At 40.4% G+C, this 27,108-nt stretch overlaps 1 protein-coding gene across 1 annotated transcript; it reads right to left on the bottom strand.

Moving 5' to 3' along the window:
• Nucleotides 1-593: 593 nt before the first annotated feature.
• KMO (kynurenine 3-monooxygenase) lies at nt 594-27,108 on the bottom strand. The gene is made up of 15 exons (XM_044431917.1): nt 27,040-27,108; nt 25,197-25,266; nt 23,409-23,506; nt 22,475-22,564; nt 21,539-21,587; nt 20,280-20,367; nt 17,958-18,123; nt 17,782-17,853; nt 16,140-16,261; nt 13,023-13,170; nt 10,537-10,594; nt 7,567-7,649; nt 7,385-7,486; nt 7,229-7,288; nt 594-1,143 (listed from the first exon to the last, which is right to left on the bottom strand). Exons 1-15 carry the CDS (start codon nt 27,091-27,093, stop codon nt 1,003-1,005), a joined length of 1,401 nt encoding a protein of 466 aa, XP_044287852.1. The 5' UTR covers nt 27,094-27,108; the 3' UTR covers nt 594-1,002.

Raw genomic sequence — 27,108 nt, 5'->3', positions numbered from 1 at the left:
TGTATCTGGTGGTGAAAGGAGAGTCCGATGCTGCAAAGATCTATACTCATAGGAACCTGGAATGTAAGATCCATGAATCAAGGCAAGCTGGATGTGGTCAAACAAGAGATGACAAGACTGAATATCGACATCTTAGGAATCAGTGAACTAAAATGGACAGGAATGGGTGAATTTAATTCAGATGACTATCATATATACTGTTGTGAGCAAGAATCCTTTAGAAGAAATGGAGTAGCCCTCATTGTCAATAAAAGAGCGGGGAAAGCAGTACTGGGATAGAATCTCCAAAATGAGAGAATGATCTCAGTTTGAATCCAAGGCTAACCATTCAACATCACAATAGTCCATGTCTATGCCCCAGCCACTGATGCTGAATAGGGTGAAACTGGACAGTTCTATGAAGACCTACAATACCTTCTAGAACTATCACCAAAAATGATGTCCTTGTCATCCTGGGTTATTGGAATGCTAAAGTAGGAAGTCAACGGATAACAGGAATAACAGGCAAGTTGGCAAAAAGAAGCAGCGCAAAGGCTAACAGAGTTTGTCAGCAGTTAAGGCTTTGTTTTTCTTTTAATTATTTTAATCTGGTATATTTTATAATCTTTATTACATTGCTAGATCGTTTGTCTGGAAACCTTGGCAGATACAATGTTTATTGCTGATTCTGTATATGGGCTGTTCTGCAACTTTAAAATATTCAAATATACAGGATGATATTATATTGCATTCTTTAACTGTTGGAAAAATATGGGGCTTGTAGCAAGCTTATATAGGATGTTTTACCATTCCATATGATGTAGGAAGATAATAAAATTCTGCTGAAGCTTATAGCAAATATTCCATTGGGTTCAATATGGAATTTTAACTTTTGGATTCATCATTCAGCTCAGTGGCACACCTACTTTGAACACTTTGAAACACAGATTTTCAAAATAGGTGCTTAATTAAGAGTTTGAACATACCATTCTACATTTTATGGTTTAATGCACAAGTAACATTTCAAAAAATGTTGAGGCCAACCATCCTTTCCCACAGGTTCCCTACCCAAAAATCAGTTTTTTGTTTTATGCCATTTCTAAGCCGATAGATGCCGCTTAGTGCTGCTGCTGTGACAGTCAGGAAGAGGCCAGTGTTGATGACCTTTAAGGGGAAAATCATATTTAAATAATACATTTTAAAACATTGCAATAGGAAAATATTAAGTTTGCAATCTTATTACTATTTGAGAAGTCAGGACTTCAATCTGACTCCTCAACTGGCTACTTCAAGCTGCAAAACTATATTACATATTAGTAAGCCTCACTGAATTCAGAGGCACATCTGAGTAGATGTGCATCAAATTGCACCTCAGATATTATCATCATCAATTTCTATACTGCTGCACACCTGAAGTTCTCTGGGCAGTTTATCATAAAAACAATATTAAAATTAATATAAAATTAATTTTAAATAATTTAAAATACAGTAAAAAGAACCTGCAAGGAATCATTCCCCTCAGGCCCCTGGATATCCAAGGGGTTCTTTAAAGGCCTCCACATGGAGGGCAGTCTTGACCTGGTGTCAAAAAAATGACAAATTTGGTACCAGGTAGGCCACCACATCTCAGTTTCATTGGCATTGGCATCCAGTGCACCATCTTACTGGATGAGTTTTAGCTATTGCAGCGCTAGGAGGTGGAAAGGGCGCTTGGTCAAGTCCATCCCATGACCTGTTCACTTGACCTGTGCCCATCTTGGTTAATTCAGAGATCAAAGGAGGGGATCCATCTTTGGAACCAGGAGGTGGTGATTGCCTCCTTGAGATAGGGAGTGCTAGCACCACTTCTTAAAAAGCCACACCTAGATCCAGAGAATGTAAAAAAACTATTGACCTATAGCCAATATCACCTTACTGGGCAAGATACAGGTCGTGGTTGGACAGTACCAAGCACTCTTGGAAGAAACAGATCATCTGGATTCATTTCAGCTTATAAGGATTGGGACATGGGCAGGTGGGCTGGAACAGCCAGAACACCAGGACCAGAGTGCCAGTGTAAAGCTAGGTCCTGGAGCTTAGTAAGGCTGGAGGTTGGTGGTATGGTCAGTAGTCCAGGGTCAGAGTCTAGGTAGTAGTCAGTCCAATATTATACAGGCAAGAGAAAGTGTGCACAGTCCAGAAACAGACTAGTGGTCTGATGCCAGAGAAGCAGTTGCATAAACATGGTCTGAACAAGAGAGGGCTGGAGCAGGGCAGGAAGTACTGGAGCAAGGAAGAGCATGCAGGATTGGGGCAAGGGCAGTCTGGGGCATGCAAGATTGGACTGGAGCAGGGTTCAAGGCATGGCAATGCAGAGGGCCAGAGCACACAAGAGTCTTAGTGCTTACTTGCATTGCTGTGGCAAAGAGCAGCAGTGCAAGGAAGCCTTTTATGCTGGTCTACAGGGTCTCCAGCAGCACTGTGTAATTGCTCCTCAGGTGTTCCTTGCAAGTGCCCACAAAGATGTTCCACTTGCATGGTGTTCAGGCCCTGCTCCTGACACAACTGGGCTTCAGACCTGATTTCAGAACAGAACCCAGTGGGATGACCTTTGCTAGAAGAGAGACATGGGGAACATGGAGCACCGTTGCTCTGCGCCTGTTGATTCTCCTGGATGTCAGGATCTGAAGCACATCCAAGGCTCCATCTACTGGCTTCAATATACTACAGCTACCAAGGCCCTCCTGAGCACCACCTGGGAGCCCTGGGAAAAGCTATATAAGAACTGGCTCATCCCTCCAGAAACTGCTTTGGCAATGAAGGTCTCTAGAATTGCTGCAGTGCTCCTTCCTCATTGCCAGCCCACAGGTACCTGCTGCTGTTTGTATTGCTTCTTCAGTTTCTTGACTCCTGGCATGCTGATTATATTTTCTCCTCTTGGACTGAATTTACCTTGCTTTTTAACTCCTGGCACTGCCTTTGGACTGATTGATAAAGATCTGGATTTGTTTGGGATTGGACTTTGGTTCCAGTCTATTTGCCTGGCTACTGGTGCCTGTGTTGGTTAGTCAGCTGCCCACTGATCCTCTCAGCAACTTTCAATGCCACTGACAATGGCATCCTTCCAGAGAGGTTGGCTGGGCAGGGAGTTGATGGCATCACTTTGTGGTGGCCCTGCTCCTACCTGGTTGACTGGCTCTAGTTGGTGGAGCTGGGGGACTGTTGCTCTGCACCATGGAACTTATCCCCCTTGCTTTTTAATGAAAGCACTGGGACTTACATGAAAGTGCTGGGGGAGGTCAACTGGAGGTTTGGGCTGAAGTGTCACCAATGTGTAGATAACACTCAGCTCCACCTCTCATTTTCATCTTACCTAAGTGAGCCAGTGATTGTTCTTAACCCTAAGCAATAAACTGAAGCTCAATCCAGACAAAATGGTGGTTCTGCAGGTGGGCAGTCCATTTGTTGAACTGGGCCATTTTCAAACTATCCTGGATGGGGTTGTGCTCCCCCTAAAGGACAAGGTTCATAGTGTGGGGGTGCTCCTTGACCCCAAGTTGTTATCTTACAGGTGACCTCTGTGGCAAGAAGCACCTTCTATCAGCTTAGGCTGATTTTTCAGCTATGTTCCTACTTGGATGAGTGGAATCTTGTCACAGTTATCCACACTCTGGGAACCTCTCTTCTGGATAACTGTAATGCACTCTTGGAAGACAGTCCAGATACTTCAGCTAATTCAAAACAGAGCAGGATGACTGTTAATAAGGACCGGTCCTAGAGAGCACATGCTCTGGTCTTCCACCAGCTACACTGGCTGCCTGTTGTCACCTGGGCCCAATTTAAAGTGCTCACACTGACAAACAAAGCTCTAAATGGGTTGGAGCCAGAATATCTGAAGAAACAGCTCTGTATATCTCTGCCAGACCACTAAGATCTTCAGTGGAGGCCCTCCTCTGTGATCCCCGCTCCACCATGAAGGAAGGGAGGAAATGGTGAGGAAAGGGACTTTTCCCACTATTACACCTCATTTGTGGAATCCTCTTCTACAAGGAGGAGCAACTGGCACAGTTTCAATTACCACGTAAAGACATTTTTATTTGATACTTGCTTTTAGTAATATTTTTGGTTTCACTATGTTATTACTGCTACTTGCTTTTGTTGTTTTATGCATTTGTTCCCCTTTTTGTATTCTGTATTAATTGGATTTTATGCTGTATTGGGTTTTATAGTTTTAATCATGTTGGTTTAAATGTTGTTATTCATTGTATTGACATTGCATTTTATTTTTTTCTACAATGTTATCACATCCCCACTTTTTAAAAATATTCATTCTTGCTTCTGCTAACAGATTATTCATGGTTATCTTTATACACCTTCCTAAACCAGGCATGGGTAGCAATACCCATTGTTTATCTCCAGATGTTTTCTACTTCAAGCCCTTGCCAACATAGCCAACCATTAGGTATGCTGGAAGTGGAAGTCCAAAACATCTGACAAACTACCAGTTGCCCAAGTCTTCTTTTAATCCATGGAGCAATACATTCTGTGGGATAAATTCAAAAATATCTCCCATGGTTTCTGGAGTATCCAAAAATATTTTTACTATATTCCTTGCTGGTGATCTGCAAATGGTGGTCCCCTAAATATGATTTTCTCCATGGCAGTACCCAGTGCTTTTTTTGTCATAGAATGCACCAGAACGGAGATCCGGCACTTTTTTTTCAACAGATTTTCCAAGTTTTAAAAGTAACTTTTGAAAATTTGATGTTTGGTCCATGTGGATTTGAATCGCCCTGTCGAGCATAGCAGGTTGGCGGCAAAATCATTAAAACGGTACATGTGGGCTGCATGTGTGTCGAATCCGATGCATGCGTACTTCATCCGCGCTGGTTGTGATGGTGCTGCTCAGCTTGTGGCGCTGCTCGACTTGTGATTGGTTGTGTGGTCGTGTGCTTAGTGCTTACTGCGAGCGGCAACCGTTATGTTTCGTTACACAACTGATCTGTGTGGGTGTGTGTACAGTGATTGACTATGTGCGAAAGTTAAACAATTTCATGACTTCTGGCACCTTTTTTCTTACAAACAAAAGCACTGGCGGTACCCATTTGTGGCATGTCCTCTCCCTGTTTTGTGGGATGTTCATCCTATGCCTGGATGTGAGGAATGCTGGAAATTTCTGCCACCATACCTTACACTGGGTACTTTATTTAGACAGCTGTTTTCTGCCGTCTGGATTTAGGGCTGGGTAGTGGCAAGGATGGAATTGGCATAGCTTCAGCATTCTAACCATCCCCAGCATACTCCTTTTTTCTCCTTTCAAGGCCCAGTTGTGACATTGAGGGGGCAGTAGGCATGGTTCTTTCAATGGGCAGCGGGCGGGGGTGTGGCGAGGCTCAGGCTTTGGATCACCAGCTACAAGATCAGAGGTCAATAAGGAACTAGGTCACTTATGAATCTGAAAAATGTCAGAAACTCTGAAAAATGCTAGCCTTTAACTGTGATGTTGGGATTCTTTGAAATATCGTTAATTATGAAAAAGATGACTGGGAAACAAAAGCTGCTATGTAACCAGAAGTTACTTCTGTTGTGGAAGAGGGAAAAGGACCACCATGTTTTATGATTCTCTCTTCCTGCTGCAGCATTCTTTTGCTGCAATACATCTCAACTGCCAGGAGTGGATTTTCAGAAAGTCAGCAGAGGTTAGAAAGCCCCTATTCTGTAAATGCTTATGAACCAGCATTCTGGATGGAAGCAAAGTCTAGGAACTAATTACTCCTTAAAAGTGTTGTAAAGTATGCCAATCAATTCCAGGGACTATATTATCAATTGCATTATGTAATCTCCTCCATATAAATCTTTCCAGCTTCTCTTCATGATTTTGACTTCTGGTTGAATTTGTAATGTTTTGTTTCTCATTGAAACATTTAATCTTTTCATATGTATGTCCTGGCTTCATCAGCCTGTTACCCTTCAGACATTCAGGTTACAGAGTTTTTCATAATATCGCAGGATGTCTTTCATTACATTCAGCCTGTTGTGTTTGGCATGGAATGGCCCATTCAGTAAGACCATATTCACTCCATCTTACCCATGTCCAAGAAAAAGAAACCTCCCTCTTGCAATCATTTTAACTCTCTTCTAAAGCTAAAGATCAGGTCATCTGGATGCCAGCATGGTATTGCAATGTGGATACCTTTATTCAAGAAACAAGCACCTCCACTTCAGGAACCTTGGTTGACCTTTACTCCTACCCCTACTCCTTGGTGACTACTTGAGCTTTAACCTCTGTTCAATGTTGCATGGGATTAACTTGTAATTCTTCTACTACAGGCTGCTCTCCACTCCCATCCTTGAGTAACTGCTTCCACTGGTACAGAATATCTTCTAGCTCTTCCAGTTCTTCTGTACTTTCCACCTTTTTCAAGGTAGTTTCCTCCTCATTTCCCCTTCCCTCAGGATTCTCCTCTTCTGCTTCAGCTTGCTGTTGAACTTCTAGCTTCTGTACTACTCTTAGCTGTTGCAGTTCCACTGCTCTGTCTGAAAACTCTTCATCTTATTTTATTCCCTTGGGGTGGACAATCACTGCTTTAGAGCTCTCACTATTTCTTCTGACAAAGCTATATGTTTGCACTTGACCTCAGGCAAGAAAAAAAATTGCACTGGTGTTGCAGGTCACCACCAGTGCAGTGGTGAACCTTCTTGGTCCATTCTTTCTACTACCTTTTTGATTCTAGCTTGCTGGGCCTGTTGTAACAACCAGTTCTTTCTCCTGCCTCCCCTGAAGGTTAACAGCACAGTCCTACCAATAAACAGGAGGGTGTTAGTATCCAAGATTCTCTAGACCAGCTGGACAGCTTCCTCTAATTTGCTTAGCAAGGAGCCAGGCACAAGTTATTTACTGTAGGAATGTTTCTGAAAAATGCTGTTGTGGAACAATGAATGTGCTAGGGAAGGAATAGGGATTGGAAAAATAGTTGCTCCTAGAGAAGAGTAGGAGAATGTTTGTTTGTTTTATTAAGAGTACAGAAGCTGGACCATACACAGTTAAGATACACAGCTTTCCTGCATTCTTTAGATAAAGTAGGATTGTGACTTATTAGAAGTTAATTATTGAGTTGCTATGCAAAATTATAACACAATCAATTTTCTTGCCTTACATTTATTAGACATCCTTTCCAGTGTCCACCTCCTCTTTTCTAAAAGACGGCAACTAAAATAAACAACCTAACTGTTCATCTACTGCAAAAAAAATCTTTCTGATTCCACTGACCTTATTCTGCCATTTCCATCTTTGCACTGCTTCATGGTATCGGATTCTGGAGAACGTGACCTGAATTGGATTATAAAAGCAGACAGAATAATCACAGAAGGAAAAAAGAAACAACTGGGAAGGAATATATGAAATATGAGCTGTTTCAGGTCTTACCATAGTGTATAGAGGGATGAAGGTAGAGGGCAAGAGAGCATGAAGAATGTTGTCTAAATGCTTTCGGAAAATGAACCACCTTGAATTTACATGCATCCTCATCTGAAACCATCAAGAAAAGCTTTCATATTTGGTAAAATCTGTTGCCATTTAGTTGGCAAACAAACAACCATCTAGCTTACCTCTATATAATTATACATGGCTAAATCTGAAATTGCATGGTCATCAGGTACTCTCAGATGTGAAAACTCTGGAAGGCAAACACCTGAGGAAGAAGCAGGTTGTTTTATACATTTATACACTCAAAAAGAAGCTATAGCCAATTTGACTAATAATAATTGCTTGTTTCTCATGCTTATACTTTATAGATTTAGGTATACATTAAATCTAACGGATGTACTTAACATGTAATGTGTTTATTCCTGTTTTAGTGCTCTTCTGTAAACTAGAACATTCAATAAGCACACCTAATTTCATCTTCATGTAATATTTGTTTTCACTAAATGTAACATTACACTGTATTTGCTCTACTTCTGCCTATCTCCTGTCTTGCGGAGAAATAAGTTCCTCATTAAGAACAGCAAAATATGTGACACTGGAAATGGCAGAAGTCTTCTGTTTCTTGAGAGGCAGGGGAATAGGGAAATAAATGATTTCAGATTGAGCAGGTTCATCTCCTCTATGTCCTTTTCCCAGTAGAAGGAGGCATAGGGAAGGAAAAATGGCTTTATGGCATGAAAGCCATCTCTGACAGGAGCAGCCCTTAAGCACAACAAAGTTGATTCATATCAGACACACCAGAACCAAAAGTCAAGGTGCATAAGTGCACCCTAATATCAGAAAACATGGCCCCATACCATTCATTCTATATAATTCAAAGAAAGCTGAGTGTGGGGAGCCATCCACCCACCCACCCACCATTTTGATGACCTATGCCTGCTTTAATTGGACCAATCTGCATTTTAAAGGTGTTTCCACTACCTTTCAGGTTCCGTAAAAATTCTCCTTCAAGCAACATTCATTACATAAAAAGTACCCAGTTTGGTTTATACCAAGGTAGGTAAAGATAAATCTCCAGGTGTTTTGCACTTCAGTTCGCAGCATTTCTGACCATTTGGCCATACTGGCAGGTTTAAACTACTTAACGTATACTTGAGCAACTGAGCAAGATGCTTAGCTGCAGTCTGCACTATGAGTGTGACTAGTACAGAAACTCAAGAGAAAAAGGTACTATTTGTTAGCTCCAGGATATGTCCTTGACTGGAATACCAGGACCAGTGGCAACTAAGGTGGACGGACAACTTGACAAGACATAACAGGACCAGAGGCAAAGACACAAGAACAAGCATGAGTCAGATAACTAGCAATGCACAGCAGGGTCAGAGGTGGAGGCAAAGTCAGGAGTCAAGACACAAATGAAAATGTTATAGGACAGGAGGGAGAAACCAGGTCAGAAAAACAGAGCAACCATCATGAAGGCTCCTTTTGCTGTAGAAAGGCCAGGCAGCCTTTTATAAAACCACCTGTGTTTTCCAAGTGCTCTTCATGTTTACAGTTGGACCTCGACTTTCATGGGTTTAACTTTTATGGATTTGATTATTCATGAGTTTGCCATCAATAATTCAATAGGAGCTTTTTTGGAGTTTTGCAGCCTTCTGTGACAAATCGTCATCACCATAAAAAGACAGAATGTGAAAGGGGAGGGGGGTCTCCAAAGCATGGCTTTTTGTCTCACCCATCCAGAGAGGGAAATCTCTGGCATTTCTTTGATCCAAAGAAAAGGCACAGGTGAGTGAGAATAACGATATAAGAATGATACACTGTAAATGAAGAAGGGGTGCCCTGCTGGATCAGTCCAAGGTCTGAGAGAAAGAGGAAGAAGCAATCCAGGACAACAGCTGGGGGGATGGGTGGGTTAGAATTATTCTCATTTTTTCCACTTTTGTGGGGGTCCTGCACCCCTAACCCTTGCAATGTGGAGGGCCAACTGTACACTGGTTTTAATCATAGCAAGCACATACAAGTCTGATACTGATTCTGCCTGGTGAATTGGCTACCTTCCCTGTCAACCCCCCACAGGGAGCTGCATCAGTCTACAGGCCCTGACACTATTGCACTAAAACACAAAGGGCTGCTTTAAATCCCTGCAAAGTAAGTACTTTCTATAGCTCTTACTGTTTGGACACTACTACTGCTGATCATAGTGACATCTGGTAACATTTAGATTTCTTTCTGCCCAGAAGTGAGCAGGCTAATTATATAATGCTGGGTGCACTATTTCTCTCATGTTCTACTGGCCAAAAAGGTTTGTAAGTAATGCTTCAAATTTCAGGAGGCCCTTTTCTCACCTCCTCCATGTTTAAGAAACACATGGAAATTGTGTGGCCTTACATGCATAGATAACTTCTTATGTACCATCCAACATGGGAAAGTCAAGGACAGTGGTCACATGTAGAAAGAGGGGGCATGATCTTGTGCTTCAACCCAAGTTGAGAACAAGTGTAACAATTTGAGTCCTGAGTGTACTGGCAACATGTGGAAGATTATTGTACGGTGAGGAGTTAGGTTTGACATGTCTCATTTCCCCTCATATTGCCCTTATCAAGTATGTTGATTTATGATGAAGTCTTCAGTTATACAACGGAATGTGTTTTGTTTTTCATATCTTGTTTTACATTCCCCTTGCCAGAAGGGAGTGCTGTGTCCTAGGTGTAGAGCATTCGGGAGGATCCTAGATTAGCTATCTGGAGTTGTTTACCCCAGTGTTGACCCAGGGGCCAGGTGCTGGGCATGTGTAGAATGGCGATTTGTGAGCCAGATGCACTCAATTACTCCATTAATTACTCCATTAAGATACCTAGCTTTGGGGATAAAACCAGAGGGTTGAGGATCTGAGTTTGGGAGCTTCTACACAGATCAGGTATTGAATGCTAAGTGATTGATGATCTGGGGTGTCTCGCTGCCCAACCGGGGCTCCTGGCAGCTGAAGGGGAGAAGATACTCTTGCAAGATATAAATGCTATTTTGTTTGTCTGCAGATACTATCATTGCTTAAATAAAGCATTGCTTTTCCTTCACCTACTGGCGTGTTCATTGCCTCCATTTGGCAGAACACTGAGCAATAATTTATTCCCCACTAGATATATACTCACAGAGATCATTGTTGAATTGGTTCATCAGCTCATCAAAAACCAGACAGTCTTCAAATCCCTAAAAGAAATGCAACAATGAAATCAGTTTAGGGACTAAATTCTGTTTAGGGTTTAAATTCTGACTCAGTAGAACATTGGATTGGGAAACGAATGGAAATTAGGTTTATATTAATCAAATTTAAACATAAATGTTAGATCATTTTTATCCAATCTGCTCCAGATAAACATCACCAGTTTGTAGCGAGAGGGTTGTTATACTACAAGTAACTCTTTTCCAACCTTTCCATTCTATCCTCAGAACAATTAATAATTGTTCTTCTATGTATATTAATTAAAATTGTGATAACATATCATATTAGTGTTTGCATGTCAGCCTCTGTTTACAGGTATTAATTCCTATACTCTTAACCATTTTAGATTACATCCCCCATCTGTTTTTCTTATACTGTGTTGCCCAAATATGCTCAAAGCAATATACAGTGGTGTCTCATATTTCAAACTTAATTCATTTCAGGAGGCCATTTGAACTCTGGGTTGTTCAAAGTCTGAAGCAATTATCCCCATTAGAAATAATGGAAAGTGAATTAATCCATTTCCAGACCATAAACAATACCCATTTAAACAGCAAATACGGGCTCCTGAAATGAATTAAGTTCGAGGTTATATACAAGGTGTGATCAAAAAGACAGGAAATGTTTAAATTATTTTTTAAAAAATTACAGTAAAAGACACATTGTCATTAATCCCCCTCAAAATACTTCCCCTCACTTCAAACATACTTACCCCAGCACTGTTGTGGCTAGCTCAGTGTCCTGAAATGATTCAAGATGAATCAAGTCAAGATGAGACAAATCAATTCAAGATGAATCAATTAATCTCATCTTGACTTGTGACTGAGTGAAGTGAAAAAAATGCACAGTTCAAACTTAGAAACATCATTCAAACTGCAAAGCAATTTTATCTTGACTCTAACATTTGAACTATGGATTGTTTGAAGTTTGAGTCGTTTGAACTACAAGGCACCACTGTACTAGGTCTCCAGTATAAACTAAAGCTGCACAACACATGGAACATGAGAAGTGAGAATCAAGGAGACTGGAAACTGCAAATCAAGAAATGGAATGGTTAAATATCACAGTTGCTGGTGTGAAAAAACTAAAGTGAACCAGAATGGGAGATTTTCAGTCAAATGAACACAAAGTGTTTTACTCTGGAAATTACGAACACAGAAGAAACGAAAAGGCTCTAATGTAGTCAAAGGCAGAAGCAGAAGAAGACCAAATATGAAATGGATCAGTTCCACAGAGGAAGCCACAGCCTTGAATTTACAAGAGTTCAGCAGGGCTGTCAAGGACAGGACATTTAGAGATGATTTGATGGGACATAACAAATTCAATATGTATGAACCATACTGTAACAACAATATTAAAAGGCAATAGCACTCTGTTCAATTTGATCTGGTCAGTGCTGGTGTCACCTGCTTTCCTGCCCCCTGCCATACAAGCATATTAATTACTTGAAGAATGGCTGAGTGTGGGAGAAGATGGTAGCTGTGTTTCCCCCACACCCCTATTTGATAATAGGACTAGGACAATTATAGTATCCCCTGTAAGAAAGTTATATGAATACAGTGGTACCTTGGCTCATGGACTTAATCCATTCCAAGGACTCTGGTCATGACCCAAGTCAAATTTCCCCATAAGGTTCAATGTAAATAAGGTTAATCCATTCTGTAACTACTTTTTAATCACAAAAATTTGAAGCAAAGTGACAAAGAACAAAGATCGTGGCCATTTCCACCCTCCCTCCAGTGACTGTGCTGGGTGGGGGGGGGGGACGGGCCACGATCGTGCTCAGGGTTGGGGGGAGATGGGCATGATCATGATCATCACCTGATGTGAAGTTTGCGACCTGAGGCAAAATTTTTCAGAAATTTCTGTTTGCGGCCCGATTTGGTCATGAACTGAGGCATTCATGAGCCAAGGTACCACTGTAATGCTATTTCCATGCTTGGAACTTGCAACTAATAATCCTATTCCATCCTTTAAAGAAAGGAGACATTCCACTTGCCATTGCCTCTAGTATGCTTGGATCTCCCAAAATTTAGGATCCTAGCCCTTGAAAGGCATGGGGGTGGGGTGGAAGTTGCAAGCTCTTTCAAGCCTTTTGCAAAGATTTGAATGGTGTTCATAAAAACTCCACCCTTTTCAAATGAGATACAAATATGGGTGGCAGGTGCATGCATATATAAGTAGAATGTAGGAAACATTCACTATTCTACCTGTAAAGAGAACACCATCATGAGTTTACTGGTGGTGTGTTTCAGTTCTAAGAGCAAATAGCTCTATAAAATAATAAAGAATTCTAAAATTTAAAGAACTGGTTTTCCTAAAGAAAGTGAGTACTAGGTTTGCAGGATGGAGTCTTTTATTTATTTTTTTATCTTATTTCTACACTACCCCACAGCCAAAGCTCTCTTGTCTCACCGCATTCATGCCTTGACCGTAGAAGGGTACGACTGCATGTGCAGCATCTCCCATTAGCACACAGTGGGAGTCAATGTGGTATGAAGAGCATTTCACAGATACCATGGCCTGAGCTGGTAGCAAAAAGAAGTCTTGCATCAGTTTTTGTCTGGAATTAGAAGAGCATATCACTGTTCAAATGATAAATATAACTATATGATAATACAGTGAGATAATTTTACTATTATTCTATGGGCCATGAACAAAGGGAGTTAGGCATTTATTGCCATCCACTGAAAGAAAAAAAAGCTGAAGCAACTTGACATTCATATAAATAGGCCTCTTTACAGCTGTCTGGCTGATCAAATATGCTGATCTAATAAGCTACAACAATAGATTAACTGAATACAGCATTAGCATACCTGAAAACACCAAAAAAACAAGATCAAAAATATATACTACATAAAAACATTCTCTATTGGCAAAAGGATGACCGAGAATTCTTTGCCATTCCTTTATGATGTAGCCATGTAGCCAAACTCCTGCCCCCATCTTGCCAAGCTGAGCCAGCAAGTCCAATGGTCAATGATACTCAGAGTTGTAGTTAGAGCTGACTTGCAAAATATTAATTGGTGTACATTAGGGTTTTGCCTGGCTTGGTTTTGAATGGCTGGGACTCTTTATGTCATTTTGGTGTTTTCTCCCTTCTGACTTTTTTAAAAAATGAAGCAATGTAGTTCCCCCCTCTCCATTTCAGACCCACAAAATTAGGGTTTAAGTTAGTGCTGGTATTAAACCACTAAGCCCTAGACAGGTTGGGGCCAAGTTACCTGAATCATTTCCTTCCATACATACATGCCCAGACCCTAAGTTTGTCTTCAGATGCTGTTTGTAGGTGCCCATGGCATTTCTAAGGAATCCTCCTCAGAGGAGGATCTGGAGACTCCTGAGCCAAGCAACCTGAGGAAACAAGTTACTTCAGGAGGCCCTCGAGGTGAGCAAGAAAGTCATAGGCCGTCAGGAGAGAGAACTTCAAAGCTTCCTATTTGGATGCTGAAGAGTTTTCAAAGCAGGCCTTCCTGACCCACCCATCCAGAGAGGGAATGTCCCCAGGCATTTCCTTGCTGCAAAGGGAGGCCCTGGTGAGTTGGAGTGGGGGGGGGCGTAGTCATGCTTCTTCCATTTTCACAGGGATCCTGCACAGCTAACCTCCAAGAACATGGAGGGCCAACTGATCCAACTTACAAATTCAACTTAAAGATGAATTTCTCTTTTCTCAGAAATGGGACCCATTCGTAAACAAAGGGCCTACGAGGAACTGCCCCTTGAGTTCAAGCTACATAAGGCTTCATTTTCAGTTTAGCCGCTGCAGGGATAATATTTACCAGCCTTGTTGTTCTGACCTTGCTTTGTGCTTAATCTTCTGTGCTGTGGACTTTTGGACCCCTGTTTGACTAATCTTCAGACTATGTTTGTATTGGACTGCTTTCCTGACTTAAATTTTTGTTCACGGAGAGTGCCTTGTTGCATTGTAGCATGGGGGTGTGGAGAGAAAGAAATGGTCCCCTGAACTGGTATTTACTCAAATGTAAGTCTTCTACAAAAATATAGAAAGAAAGGAATGTGAAGTCAGCATGAGGGGTGGGAAAAGTGAAAGTGTGGATCAAGCATAACAAGAAACACATGTGAAAAAAGTATGTGAACCTCTTGTACCTTGTAGCAGAAAAGCAGTGATTTTTAACACTAGGAATCTTCTTTCTGGAAGCACCCTTATACTTGTGTGAGTGGTGACAGAATACGCAAAGGCAGTAAATGGAGATAAGTGCACAGTAGTAGATATTTCTGAGATAAGAGATAGGAAGGATCCAAGACAAGAAGCGAGCTCTCTCAGATACTTAAAGAAAAGTACATGTGGTCAGATATGCATGCACTTTGTTTATAGTTAGTTGGGTGTATGGACTAGAGAGAAGACAGTACCTCATGCAAGGGGCAGTATCCAGTGGAACACTTCCACCCCCACTCTTCTGCCCCATCATTGTGTTGTGCAGGTGACCTCCAGCACTAGTGTAGTTGGGTTTTAGCAACCTGAACAGAGCAGAAATACTCTTTTCTGGGAAGAACCAGATCATAGATGCTCACTTAAGGGAGCTCTGCCAACCAAGCCTCCTTCTAGCAATAAGTATTTCCAACTCCTTTCAAGGCATCTTTTAAATTTCACTTGCACAAACAGTGGGGTCACTTGTACATTGGTACCTTGGCTCATGAACTTAATCCATTCCACAACTCTGGTCATGACCCAAATTGGTCGTGAGCCAAGTCAAATTTCCCCATAAGGGTCAATGTAAATAAGGTTAATCTGTTCTGTAACTATTTTTTTATCAGAAAAATTTGAAGCAAAGTGACAACAACAAAGTAACAAAGAACAATAAAGATCGCAGCCATCTCCCCCCCACCGAGCACAAGCGCAGCCATCTCCCCCAACCCCCCAGCATGATCAAGATTGCGGGCGCGCTTGGGGGAGACAGGTGCAATCACAAGCGTGCTGGGGGGGAGATGGCTGAGTTCACGTTTGCGCTTGTGCAGAAAAGACAGGTGCAATCTTGGCCACCTCCCCCGCAAAACGATTGCGGCTCTCTCCTCACCCCCCCCCCGAACACAACCACGATCGTGCCTGTCTTCCCTGCATGAGCGCGACTGTGATCGGGGCCATCTCCCCACTTGGAGATGGGGAGTTCATGACCTGAGTCAATGCTGAGTTTGTGACCTGAGTCAACATTTTTATGAAATTTTTGTTTGTGACCCGATTTGGTCATGAACTGAGGCATTTGTGAGCCGAGGTATCACTGAATAGTGCTTTCAGCAGAGTCCATTGCAGATACAGTAGAATCAGTGGGGTGGGAAAGAATCAGCAAGTACATTAGCACCCTGTTGGATGCTGCCCAAGGACTCTTCCAGCCCCTCAGTCTTCAGAGAGAAACTCCTTCCATGAGCACAGAATCTTAGTTCCCTAGTACAGGTTCAATCTTTGTAAGAGCTGATTATATTCAACACAGCAAGGAAGACAGAAAGCTGCCACATTCAATTGATTCTTGAATGTCATATGATCATTCAGGTAACAATTGACAAAATAAAACTTACTTTCCTATTAGAGCAATTGAGTCTGGAAAATGCATTTTGAAGAAATCTAGCAGTTGTTCCCTTGTTTTGAGTTCTTCAAATTTTTCGAAAGGCATGAAAAGAGTGCATGTGAATGACTTATCCTATGGATTAAAAATAAATTATGTGAAAAGTTGGAAGAAATGCATCATTTGCTAATTTTGATCCTCAAAATAGTTTTCTGAAAGTTAAGTAGACAAGAAATGGTTGTTTCTTATAAACAATGAATTCAGTCATTCAATTTAATAAACATTTGGGAAGCAATTTTTCCAAGAGCTATGATGATATGCTCTCCTTACAAGCATCTTTTTAAACTGACAATTTTCAGTTCCCTTCCATATGCAATAATACAAAATAGATCAGGTAAATATAATATAAGGTAGGGTAAGACAGAGAATATAGACTCCATATTTTCAATAGACACTAAATTATATTTGCATTTGGAAACCACATTGAGCACTATTTTTTGGTAGAAAGATGGTCATCATCTTAAAGAATAGCAGCAAACAATTCATGATGTAAAATTGGGAATTGATAAGTCTGGACCCCTGAATCTCTGCATCTATTTCCCAGAATATCCACTAGTCCCTGTGGAAGGTTTTTTTTAATCCTCAGATTTATTGCCATGCATGAAACCACTTTGGCAAAGGATATGGATTGCATCTCAGGAATGTTTACCCTCCCCTCATCTCATACGTCAACATGCCACTACAAAAATGCCCAGGATGACAACTAGGCAGGGGAAAAATGTTTCCATTCACCCCTTAGTTCAGGGGCCTTCAAACTTTTTCAACAGGGGGCCAGCTGAAAGGTGCTGGTGGTGGACGCAGGCCGCCAAGGTGGTGCCGGCAAGGGGGCACAGGATGGTGAGGGGGCGGAGGGGCGCGCGCACCAAGGTGGGGGCTTGCTCGCGCAGAGATCGTTTTCTCTGAGTGAGTCCAAAACAATCTGCGCACAAGCAAGCTGTGTGCTTTCACCTGTGTGCACGCGCCCGTGCAAAATCTCTTGGGCAGGCCGGTTAAATAGGCCTGGCAGGCTGGATCAGGCCTGCAGTCCATACTTTGAGGACCCATGCCTTAGTTGCCATATGGGGATTTCCAAGTGTATTACAGTTGGGACAGAAAGAATTAACCCTTACTGTGTTTTGTAGCTGCATGGCAATTACCTCGTGGTTATTAGTGGGTACCAATGTAAGTTTTGGTACCAATTGGTACCAATGTAAGTTTTTTGAGAGGGGAGTCCTAATCTTAATTACTTGGGATGGAGGCAAACTGATAGACACATGGAATAGTAGAGTTGGAAGGGGCCAAGAAGGTCACATTTTACTTGGGGTATCTGCCCAGATTGTTCAACCTTTCAGGAAGACAATAAACATATACTTTACCCCAGTTAGGTGGACTGCCTGGCAATAAGTAGCAAGGACTGCTGCATGCAATATAGTCATCAATCCTTACCTTAATTTGATGCATTCTGTCTTCATGGTCATTACATCACTTCATTTTTTGTGTTTTGTTATTATTCTGCTTTCCAGAAATCTTGATCTAAACCACCTTGAAAGTATCTCCAAATTTCAAATTATGCATTTCAGAAAAAGACAGATATAAATATATATTACTTCTCCTACCAGATTTGGCAGTGCAATCATCATGAATGTGTTCCTGGGCCAAATGTGAAGATAGTTTGGCTTCATTGCAAACTGAAAAAAGACATCCCCACAGAAATGTATACATGTATTTCTCAATGCCTTTACAGCAATCAGCTGGAAAGGGAGGGAAGTCTATGGGAATTACCACTACTTACATCTCCATCCTTTGGGGGAATGTTCAGCTCCATGTATCCATGAGGAATATACTCTTGGCTGTAACTGAAACGTGTTTGTCTCATAAACTGCTTCCTAACCGTAGAAAAGGCTCCATCACAACCCACAATTAGGTCACAAATTACCTCGTTTACAGTTTGGTCTGATCTAAACACAACAACAAAGAATATTGGTTTATTTCTATAGATTTCTACTCAGCCCCTACCAAATTAATAATGAAACCCATATTGCATGCCTTTAGTTAAAATTCTCAGAACTGGCCCAAATCATTCTACTACCTGAGGCAAGCAGTGCTCTCCATATCATTTACATAAAGTTGTTAGACTAACAGTTCAATATTCTTTTATGATTTCTTTAATGTTCAAGATTCGTGTAATTTATTTGAATGATTTCAAATTTCTAGGGCCTGATGATCTGCATCCTAGAGTAAGAAAGGAACTCTTGGAAGAAATCTCAGAACCACTGCCTATTATCTGTGAGAAATCATGGAGAACAGTGGGAAGTGCCAGATAATTGGAGGATGACCAATGCTATCTCTGTCTTCAGAAAGGGAAAGTACAAACCGTTTGGTCTGATAGCAATCCCTGGGAAAATTCTAGAGCAGTTAATAAAGAAATCAGTCTGTAAGCACCTTGAAGATAATGGTGTAATTCACAGAATCATAGAATCACATTGTTGGCTCATACTTAAGCCTATGGTCTACAATTATTCTGAGATCTTTTTCTTTTTCAGTTCCACATATTCCCCATCTTGTATTGATGCATTTGGTTTCTTTTTTCCTAGGTGGAGGACTTGGCACTTGTCCTTATTGAATCTCATTCTGTTGCTTTGAGCCCAGTGTTCAAGTTTATCAAGACTGCCCTGGATCTTCATTTTGTTTTTTAGGGTGTTTGCTATTCCACCCACTTTTGTATCATCTGCAAATTTGATTATCTTTCCTTGTACTTCCTCATTGATAAAGATAGTAATTATTAGAAGCCAGCATGGATTTATTAAGAACATGTCTTTCCAGACTAATCTGATCTCATTTTTTGATCAGGTAACCTCCCTCAAACTGGGGAGAGGTAATGATTCTGCAGGGTTCATTCCTGGGTTGGTTGGTAGGGAAGTTATGGACTCTCCCACACAGGAGGCATTTAAGAGGAGGCTGGACAACCATCTGTCAGAGATGCTTGAACTTGGAGTTAGGGGGTTTGACCAGATGGTGTTATTGATTCTTTCCAACTCTATTATTCTATGCTTCTATTCTATGCATTGCAGATACCTTCCTGCCCTTCAGCACTTTGCCACTACTCCCCATCCCCCACCTATGGCAACTAGCTCATTCTGCCAGCCTGGAATATTACAGTATTTTGAGTGGTGATGAACCTGACTTTTATTTGCTTGGACTTCCTTTTATTGCTTTTATTGCTTCCTTTTATTATATTTTAAGGACCCAAGAGCTGTTTCCCACCCTCACTTCATTTTGTTATGAAGAACCAGTTAACCTGTTAAGTGTTCAGAGAGGACACTGAACTCTCCTCATGTGGATTTAGGGAAAAGAGTGGAAGTAACATTCAAACTGAGATTAAAGTTTTGAAAATCAGAAATACTCCTAAACAAATCTAAAATGAGCTTTTGACCCCTGAAATAGTTATCTTAATGTAAGGTCAGCCTTCATGGACAATAATATTAGTTTCTCAATGCACTAATCTGAAATATTCTTCACCATATTAGTAAGCCCTTCTCCAAATGTCCAGACAAAGAGACCTGAATACCTTGATTTTTCATACCTTTCCCAGACACACACCCCCTCAGACCAGGTGCATGGACTCTGAGTCAACATTTTGCCCTTGATTTTGAAGTTATTTATTTATTTAAAGTTTTTATATGCCTTCCAATGCTAAAAGTCTCTGGGATGGCTTACAAAAAGCTGAGGAAGACCGGCTATCTTCTAAAAGTATATGCCATTGCTTAATGCTAAACCAGGGGCTACTCAGCCTGCTACCAGTTGCATATCTATGTTGCCTGCAGAGTAAGCAATTCAGCTGCCATTGATGATGATAGATTTGAACATCTAACATGTTTGAAGAATGCAAAACTAAATGCAATTACTTGGGAATAAAGCACTATTGAACACAGTGAGACTTACGTCCAAGGAAATATGCCAAAAATTGTGCGGATCATTTCTTCGAGTGCCCTGTTCTTCTAAGCAAGCTTACTTGAGGAACCTGCCACTTCACAGTAGTTGGGAGGAGGAGATTTATCCAATTGAGTTCTGATTAATTATTAAAGGACTCAGGAAGTTTGCAGCTACTGATTACCTTGAAACAGTTAGGGCCCCTGATTCCACATTGCAGCAAAGCAGTTTGTGCTCAAAATATATTTTAGTATTGGGGTATTTCTCTGCAGCTGTAGAAAGGGAAGAAGAAAACAGTATTAAATGCAAAAAACTAGGAGCTTGTTGATCAAGCTGTATTTTTCTTTACAATAGAGTTCTGAATTCTTTAAGATTATTTAAGTAAGTTAATTTCAAAACTCATGTTTCTACAATATCTGTCTAAATTACAATACATGGCATTAACCTCCAGTGAACTGACACTGCTTCACATGGGTTGGTAGGGCAAAGCCTTCAAGTAAACTTGCACAGCTGTGTCTCCTTGAGGCAGTGCTGCAAACTTGATGCACCTCAATAGCTCCCTGAGCAAGGGGATCTCTTCACTCTGTTTCCCTGTGGGATCTGCCCAAAAGCACAGGGGAAGGGGCATATCTATAATTCTGTTGCTTGGCCTACTGATCTTCACTGGCTTCACATTGTATTGACTTCAAAGCTGGCTAGAGAAATCTTTCACTAGTGGCTGAGGGCAGGAATCAATCACATGGGCACCTTAAAATTTATCAAAACTGAAATATTTTATAAATATAACAAGACAGGTGCATAGTCCTACCATTTCCTTAGAATGCATACCAAGTTTCAGGTGTTTAGGTTTCTTTGTGCTATAGTAACAAACAGACCCCATCTTTTATCATTACAGTTTTAACTTGTTTCATGCAGTCCATCTGCTACAGCTCCATTCTTTGTTGTCAAGTATTTGGCCTCATGAATCAGCACTGACATAACATGTGGCAATGCATGTTTTGGCTACCAAAGAGCCTAGATGACGTATATCTGCATTCCTATTCACTGAAAATATATTCTTAGCTTATGTCATTACCTTGTATGTTTATTTCATGTCACACTCTAAGCTCAAGGTTTTAGTACATTTCAGCACAAAAGCGTTTAGCATTTGTGCTCAATCTTTCTATAGCAGGTATAGAATCTTGCTGTGATGTATTGTACTGCTAAAGGAGAAGACATAAGAAGCCTCATTCCACCACATATTCATCTTTCTCCCCCCCTCCCCCGCTACCACCAACCATCTCTTTCTCTTCACCCTAACTGTAAATGGCAAAGAGCACTCCTATTGGTCTTTCTTATGCCTAGCCTCTGTTTGAGTAACTGCTAATGTAACTTTCTCAAATATTAGCTTATTTTAGACATTGCAAAGTGAAAAAGGAGAAAGAAATGAAAAAGCACACCTACCAGTTAGCAGCTCCTTGTTTAAATTTGCTCTATCCACAGAGATAATATACTGCATGAAAAAGTCAGTATAAGGCACATGATAGATCTGCTTAATTTTATATAAATGGTCTTGATAAAATAAAATACCCTCTTTTCAGACATCCCAATCTAAGGAGGTCCCATAGCTTACTGCCATAGTAAAGTATTCTTTGATATACTTATCTCTTACCCCATCAAAAGCCACAGGTATGCCATAACTGAGCCAAACAAAAAACAAGACTGAAACAGTAGCAGTGAATGTTTAAACAGGGACACAAGGTGAGAGAGTTCTCTTTCTCCTGTTGCCACCACCAATGAAACAGCCCTGCCAGAGTAGCCAGTGCTATAACTGATAGCATCAATCACATAGTTGCAGCCAAAATCAATCATGTAATTGTAGCCAAATGCAATGAAGCAAAGGAGAAATTGCAGGGTTTTGAGGTCCAGTAATTATGAGCAAATTTAAGACTCTTGGGCAAGATAATTTCCTCAGACAAGCAGCTCTAGTCCAAATCAAGTCCATAGGATACTCAACATTCTGTTATATTGCACTGTAAGGGTCATCAAAATATCCCTTTGGATATTTTGGATTATATTTTCCATAATCGCTAGCCAGCATGGCTGATTGTCTGGGATTATGGGAGCTGCTGTTCAAAGCATAGTGGAGGACACTGTTTGCTCTCTTTACATCCCTTTACTCTCTCCTGATGAATGGGTGTTTCAGTCAAACATATGAACATATACATCCCCTTCTAGTGCCTGTGAAATGTAAAACTCTCCCCATGCAATTTCTGCTGATAATCATAATGAACTCTAAAATTACAATGTGCATAATAAAAGTTGGATATTGTACACAAAATATACCATTAAAGAAGAAATGGAATAAAGGTTAGAGTATCAACGGATATTTAATGATACCTGATCTTTTGTCCCATAGGGAATTGAATATTGCTTTCCCGAGAGCATGTGAATCCTCCTTGCTTTCATAGGGATGCCTTTAGACAGAATCTGAAATCCAGTGAAAATGTTAAAGTGTTGCTGTTTTTAGATAACACAATCAGATAACACTAAGACGGACCAGTAACCCAGCTATCCCCTTTCCACTCTAGTCTACCCAGTAGAGGAGAAAAGGGGGCAGAGGGAAGTCAGTCATTAATTACAGCAAGAAACCAGCAAGAGATATAAGCTCTGTATAGCAGAAATCAGAGTAGGCATAACACTAATTTATCAGGCCAATACAACTTCCAGTGCAATTGTCAGTTTCCATTTCATTTCCATGCATGCCATGCTGAGTTTCTTGGTAAAGTGCAATGTATACTTTTCACTTTTCACATTACACAACCTCAATATTATTCTGTAAGTATTATTCTGGGGGTGGTTTATATAAAATAATTTTGGAGTGTAGGAGTCACCATATGAACTCATCTTAAGTCCTGTTAAACCAAATCATCTACTCTATTATCTATATTAGTTTTTGATGCCTTAGAACAAAAGTCATTCCTAACCAAGGAATTAACCCCTTTTTGTATGCAAAGCATGTACCCTACCTGCAATCAATGGCCCTTGTGCACGTTTTAAGCTTCTGGTTGGAGTAAGTAGGCGTTCCATAGGTTACACATATTGTTACTTCCCCATCACTAATATTTAGTACTTGCTGGCCTGATAATTAAAACATCCCTGTCAAATGCATTTTCCAGCCTTTAGCTTTTGCTTGAGAACAGATGAGAAAGGACATTAAATAGCTCTTTATAAGCTTGCTGAATTACTTCTTAAAGTATTTGGATTACCTAGAAATCCAGTAATACACACTGAACATAAAAACTCATTTAAATGTATTATAAAAGTCCAGCACCTGATCTTCCATTCCAACAGCTTTGAGAGCCTGCCGTCCCCTATGTGACAGGGCCAGATTAATGCTCCTGCCACAAGTTGTGTTGGAACCACGGATATCTGAAATGAAATGACGTACCATTTTGTGCATTAAGGTGTTGTCATGAATGACTACGGAAATTTAGAAAATGTTTAACATTCTTTACTGCTCTTAAATCTTTCACAGCACTGATTTGTGTGAGGCTGCAGACAGGCAACATATTTTCCAGGGTAGGTCATATGATTATGAACAGCTGAGCAACCACTGCTATCATCTCTCCTTCACAGCATTTGAAGTAAACACATACCCAGCTAGGATCATCTCTTAGTAACAGAACATTAGAGATGGAAGCCACTGGCACTCAGGTATCCCACATAGACCCCTTCTCTTTCCTTTGTAGGGAGGGGTGATAGAAGCCTTCCAGGAAAATGGAAGACTTTTGCTACATACACTCTCCCTCCTGTCATCTACACATACCACCACCTCACACTTTCTTCTGAGGCCAGTTCACTTCTGGTATCAGAGCTGGACTAAGAAAAAAACAGTTTGAGGTGAAAACCTTTGATGGGTAAAATGGGGCAGGGAGGTGGGAGAGAAATCATCTGTTCTTATCCGTGTGCTTCTTTTGACATTAAAATTACACACTACCTTGCTTTATACATGCATGAGCCAGATGAGTGAGCAAAAATGTGGTTATAACCAGCACATCTAGTGAAGCCTAGAATGATAATACCTCTGTAATAACATAGACACATGGCTGTTAATTAATAAAATAGGCTTGAAATATTGAAGACTTATTCTCTGTTGCTGGATGTTTGTCACAGAGGCAACTTGTAGCTTGGAAACAATATGTACTCTTACTGCAAGTATAACTACACACACAGAATAGGTTACTCCTCCACCTAGGAAAAAGAAACCAAATGCATCGATCCAAGATGAGGAATACATGGCTCAACACAACTGAAAAAGAAAAAAAGTCTCAGAATAATTCTGGACAATAGGCTAAATATGAGCCAACAATGTGATTCATCTGTAAAAAGGACAAATGCTATTTTGGAATGCATTAACAGAAGTATTACTTTCAGATGATAAGAAGTAGTACCCCTATACACCTCATTCATCAGACCACATCTGGAATATTGTGTCCAGTTCTGGGCACCAAGATTTAAGAAAGATGTAGAAAAATTAGAAAGGTCAAGAGGAGGGCAACAAAAATGATCCAGGGTTTGGAAATACTGCCCTATGAGGAGAGACTGAGAGAACTGGGTATGTTCAGCCTTGAGAAGAGAAGACTGAGGGGGGACATGGTATCACTCTATAAGAACCTCAAAGCCTGTCACAAAGAGGAAGATTGAGCTCTCTTCTTGCTGATACCAGAGTGTAGGACATGGAATAATTAACTCAAGTTATGACAATCCAGATTCAGTCTAGATATCAGGAAAAGTTTCCTCACTGTCAGACCAATATTACAGTGGAGCCAGTTTCCAAGAGAGATGGTGGGCTCTCCCACACTAGAGATATTCAAGAGGAAACTGGACAGTCTTCTGAGTGGGATGGTATAAATTGGTATCCTGCAACAGCAGGGGGTTGGACTGATGGCCTTTATGACCCCTTCCAACTCTACTATTCTATGATTCTATGCTATAGTTGTAAAATTATATAAACCATATGTTGTATCCACATATCCATGCATGCAAGCCCCACAGAAATCAATGAGAGTTGTATGAAAACATGCAGGATAGGAATTCAATTTAACAAAAATCAACATACCAGGTCTGCTTTCATATATTTCCACCAAGAAACCCCTTCTTGCAAAGAAACAAGCATTTAAAGACCCCACCTGTAATAAAAGCATTAGAGGGATTTTAGAGTTGAAAAGTTGTTTATAAGAGATTTGGAAAGAATGCATATTTCTAAAATGAGCAACACACCCGAAGCATTTTCAGTGTGGGGAGGAGAAACAAATAATGCATAATGTAATGGATGTAGTACTGGCCAACAGAACTCTTACATCAGTATGAGTGCAGGTTATATATCAAGTTGTTGCACAATACAGAATAAATCAGAGAGCTGAACGGTGTAGACTTTGCAAAATGTAATAAATTGAAATACAGTCCTTGTGTCAATTTCCAAAGAATTCTGAATGACACACTGTTGCTGTTGATATACAAGGCAACCTTGTCTCATTCATGGAACTTTATGAGGAGTCCACATGATATCATCCTGCTCATGTAATCCTCCCTTGCTTTGCCCTAGCTTCTCCCCTTTCTTTTAATACAGAAGAACTGTTAAGTAGGGAAAGAGTGAAATAGATAGACTATGATCAGAGAGGCTTGTTCCTCTGTATCATGACTTTCTTTTCCAGTTGCAGAATCACTTCATGAGCTGCAGGGCAACTTCTCAAAAGAGCTTTTGGTTTTTTTCCCTTATAAATCCTTTCTTTATAAGAAAGGATTCAAAAGCATTGACTTCTGCCTCTCCTTTCCTGGCTTTCAAGAATGTCTTAATGGATTCTTTCACTCTTGGATTGAGCTTTGTTCTGTCCACCCACTAACTGCAATTAGCTACTTAATTCTGCAATGCTATTTTCCTTCTGTATTTTAACTGATCCGGTACTTGTGCAATTTTGAGACCTACCATGTGGCAACAATGCACAGTGAGTACTAAAGTGCAGGGAAACATTACCTACCCCAGTTGTTTCTCAGAGTTACATGCATTTATTTTAATTCTCAGATTACTTTTTCTATCTATCTCTAGACGTTAAGCATGTATCGACATCTTCTAAAAGTTACACAAACAACTACACTGCATTGTTTACATTGAATAGCAAATTCATTCAGAAAGGTTCATGGAGCAAAGTCCTTTCAGTACCTACAAAATTCCAGTTCTTCATACAGCTAAGTTTCTTCCCAAGTCATTTTACATGCAAAGAAATTGCATCAATAAAAAGTACATTTTATTCTAGTCATTTTCAAAACTTCCTGTCCTTTAGGAAGCTGCAAAACTGTAGTGCTCCACCCAGGAAACAGGATCCCTGCGCATTGCAAAAATGGTGAGGTAGATTCTTGGGGGTATTCTCAGTTTGGGCAAGGTTTTGGCCAGGACTATTGGTTCTGATGACCTCCCTTGCAACCAAAAGTTCACCCTAAAATGCATTAAGTACTTCTCAAGAACTGCAAATTTCTGAGGAAAATTCCTATAAAAACAGCTTAAGAAATACTAATGTAGCTTTCTAGTTCATAAATGCAATGGATCAATGGAGCAATAAATAAGATTTATTTATCTTATATTTATCTTTATCATATAAAGATTCATATAAAGATTTATTTATCTTTATCATATAAAGATTCAGCTAAAAGAAGGGAAAAATCTGAATTCAAGCATGAGTGTGATTCCTTGAAATCAGAGAAAGTATAGTTATCATTTATACAGAGTTTTTACATTTCTAGCTGAGACATAGTTGAGTGCTAAAATGTTAAGCACCCAGGTCTGAAGACATAGTTACAGCACCTTCTGTTTTACTGCCCATTATCAAGCTATGATATGAGTATGAAAAACAGACCAATGGATTGCCTATCAATAATAATAAGAGAATGAAATTTATTTTTCTTACCAAGCCTCCCCCAATAATAGCTACTTTTTTCCTCTGTGTATCAGAAGGATCCATGACTTCAGTGTCTCT

The sequence above is a fragment of the Varanus komodoensis genome, unplaced genomic scaffold (assembly GCF_004798865.1).
Source record: "Varanus komodoensis strain SLA01 unplaced genomic scaffold, ASM479886v1 scaffold23, whole genome shotgun sequence".
NCBI lineage: Eukaryota > Metazoa > Chordata > Lepidosauria > Squamata > Varanidae > Varanus > Varanus komodoensis.
Note: the sequence above shows the minus strand (reverse complement) of the source record. Positions and strands in the feature narration are given on the sequence as shown.

Bases quoted from the DNA above. Each gene is read 5' to 3' on its own strand.
- KMO (XM_044431917.1), bottom strand. From the start codon at position 27,093: ATGGATCCTTCTGATACACAGAGGAAAAAAGTAGCTATTATTGGGGGA. The intron at 23,507-25,196 runs GTATGTTGATTT...ATTTCATTTCAG, and splicing joins AATATATGAAAGCAGACCTG to ATATCCGTGGTTCCAACACA. The intron at 20,368-21,538 runs GTAGGTGTGCTT...CCCTTTCTACAG, and splicing joins AAACAAGGAGCTGCTAACTG to CTGCAGAGAAATACCCCAAT.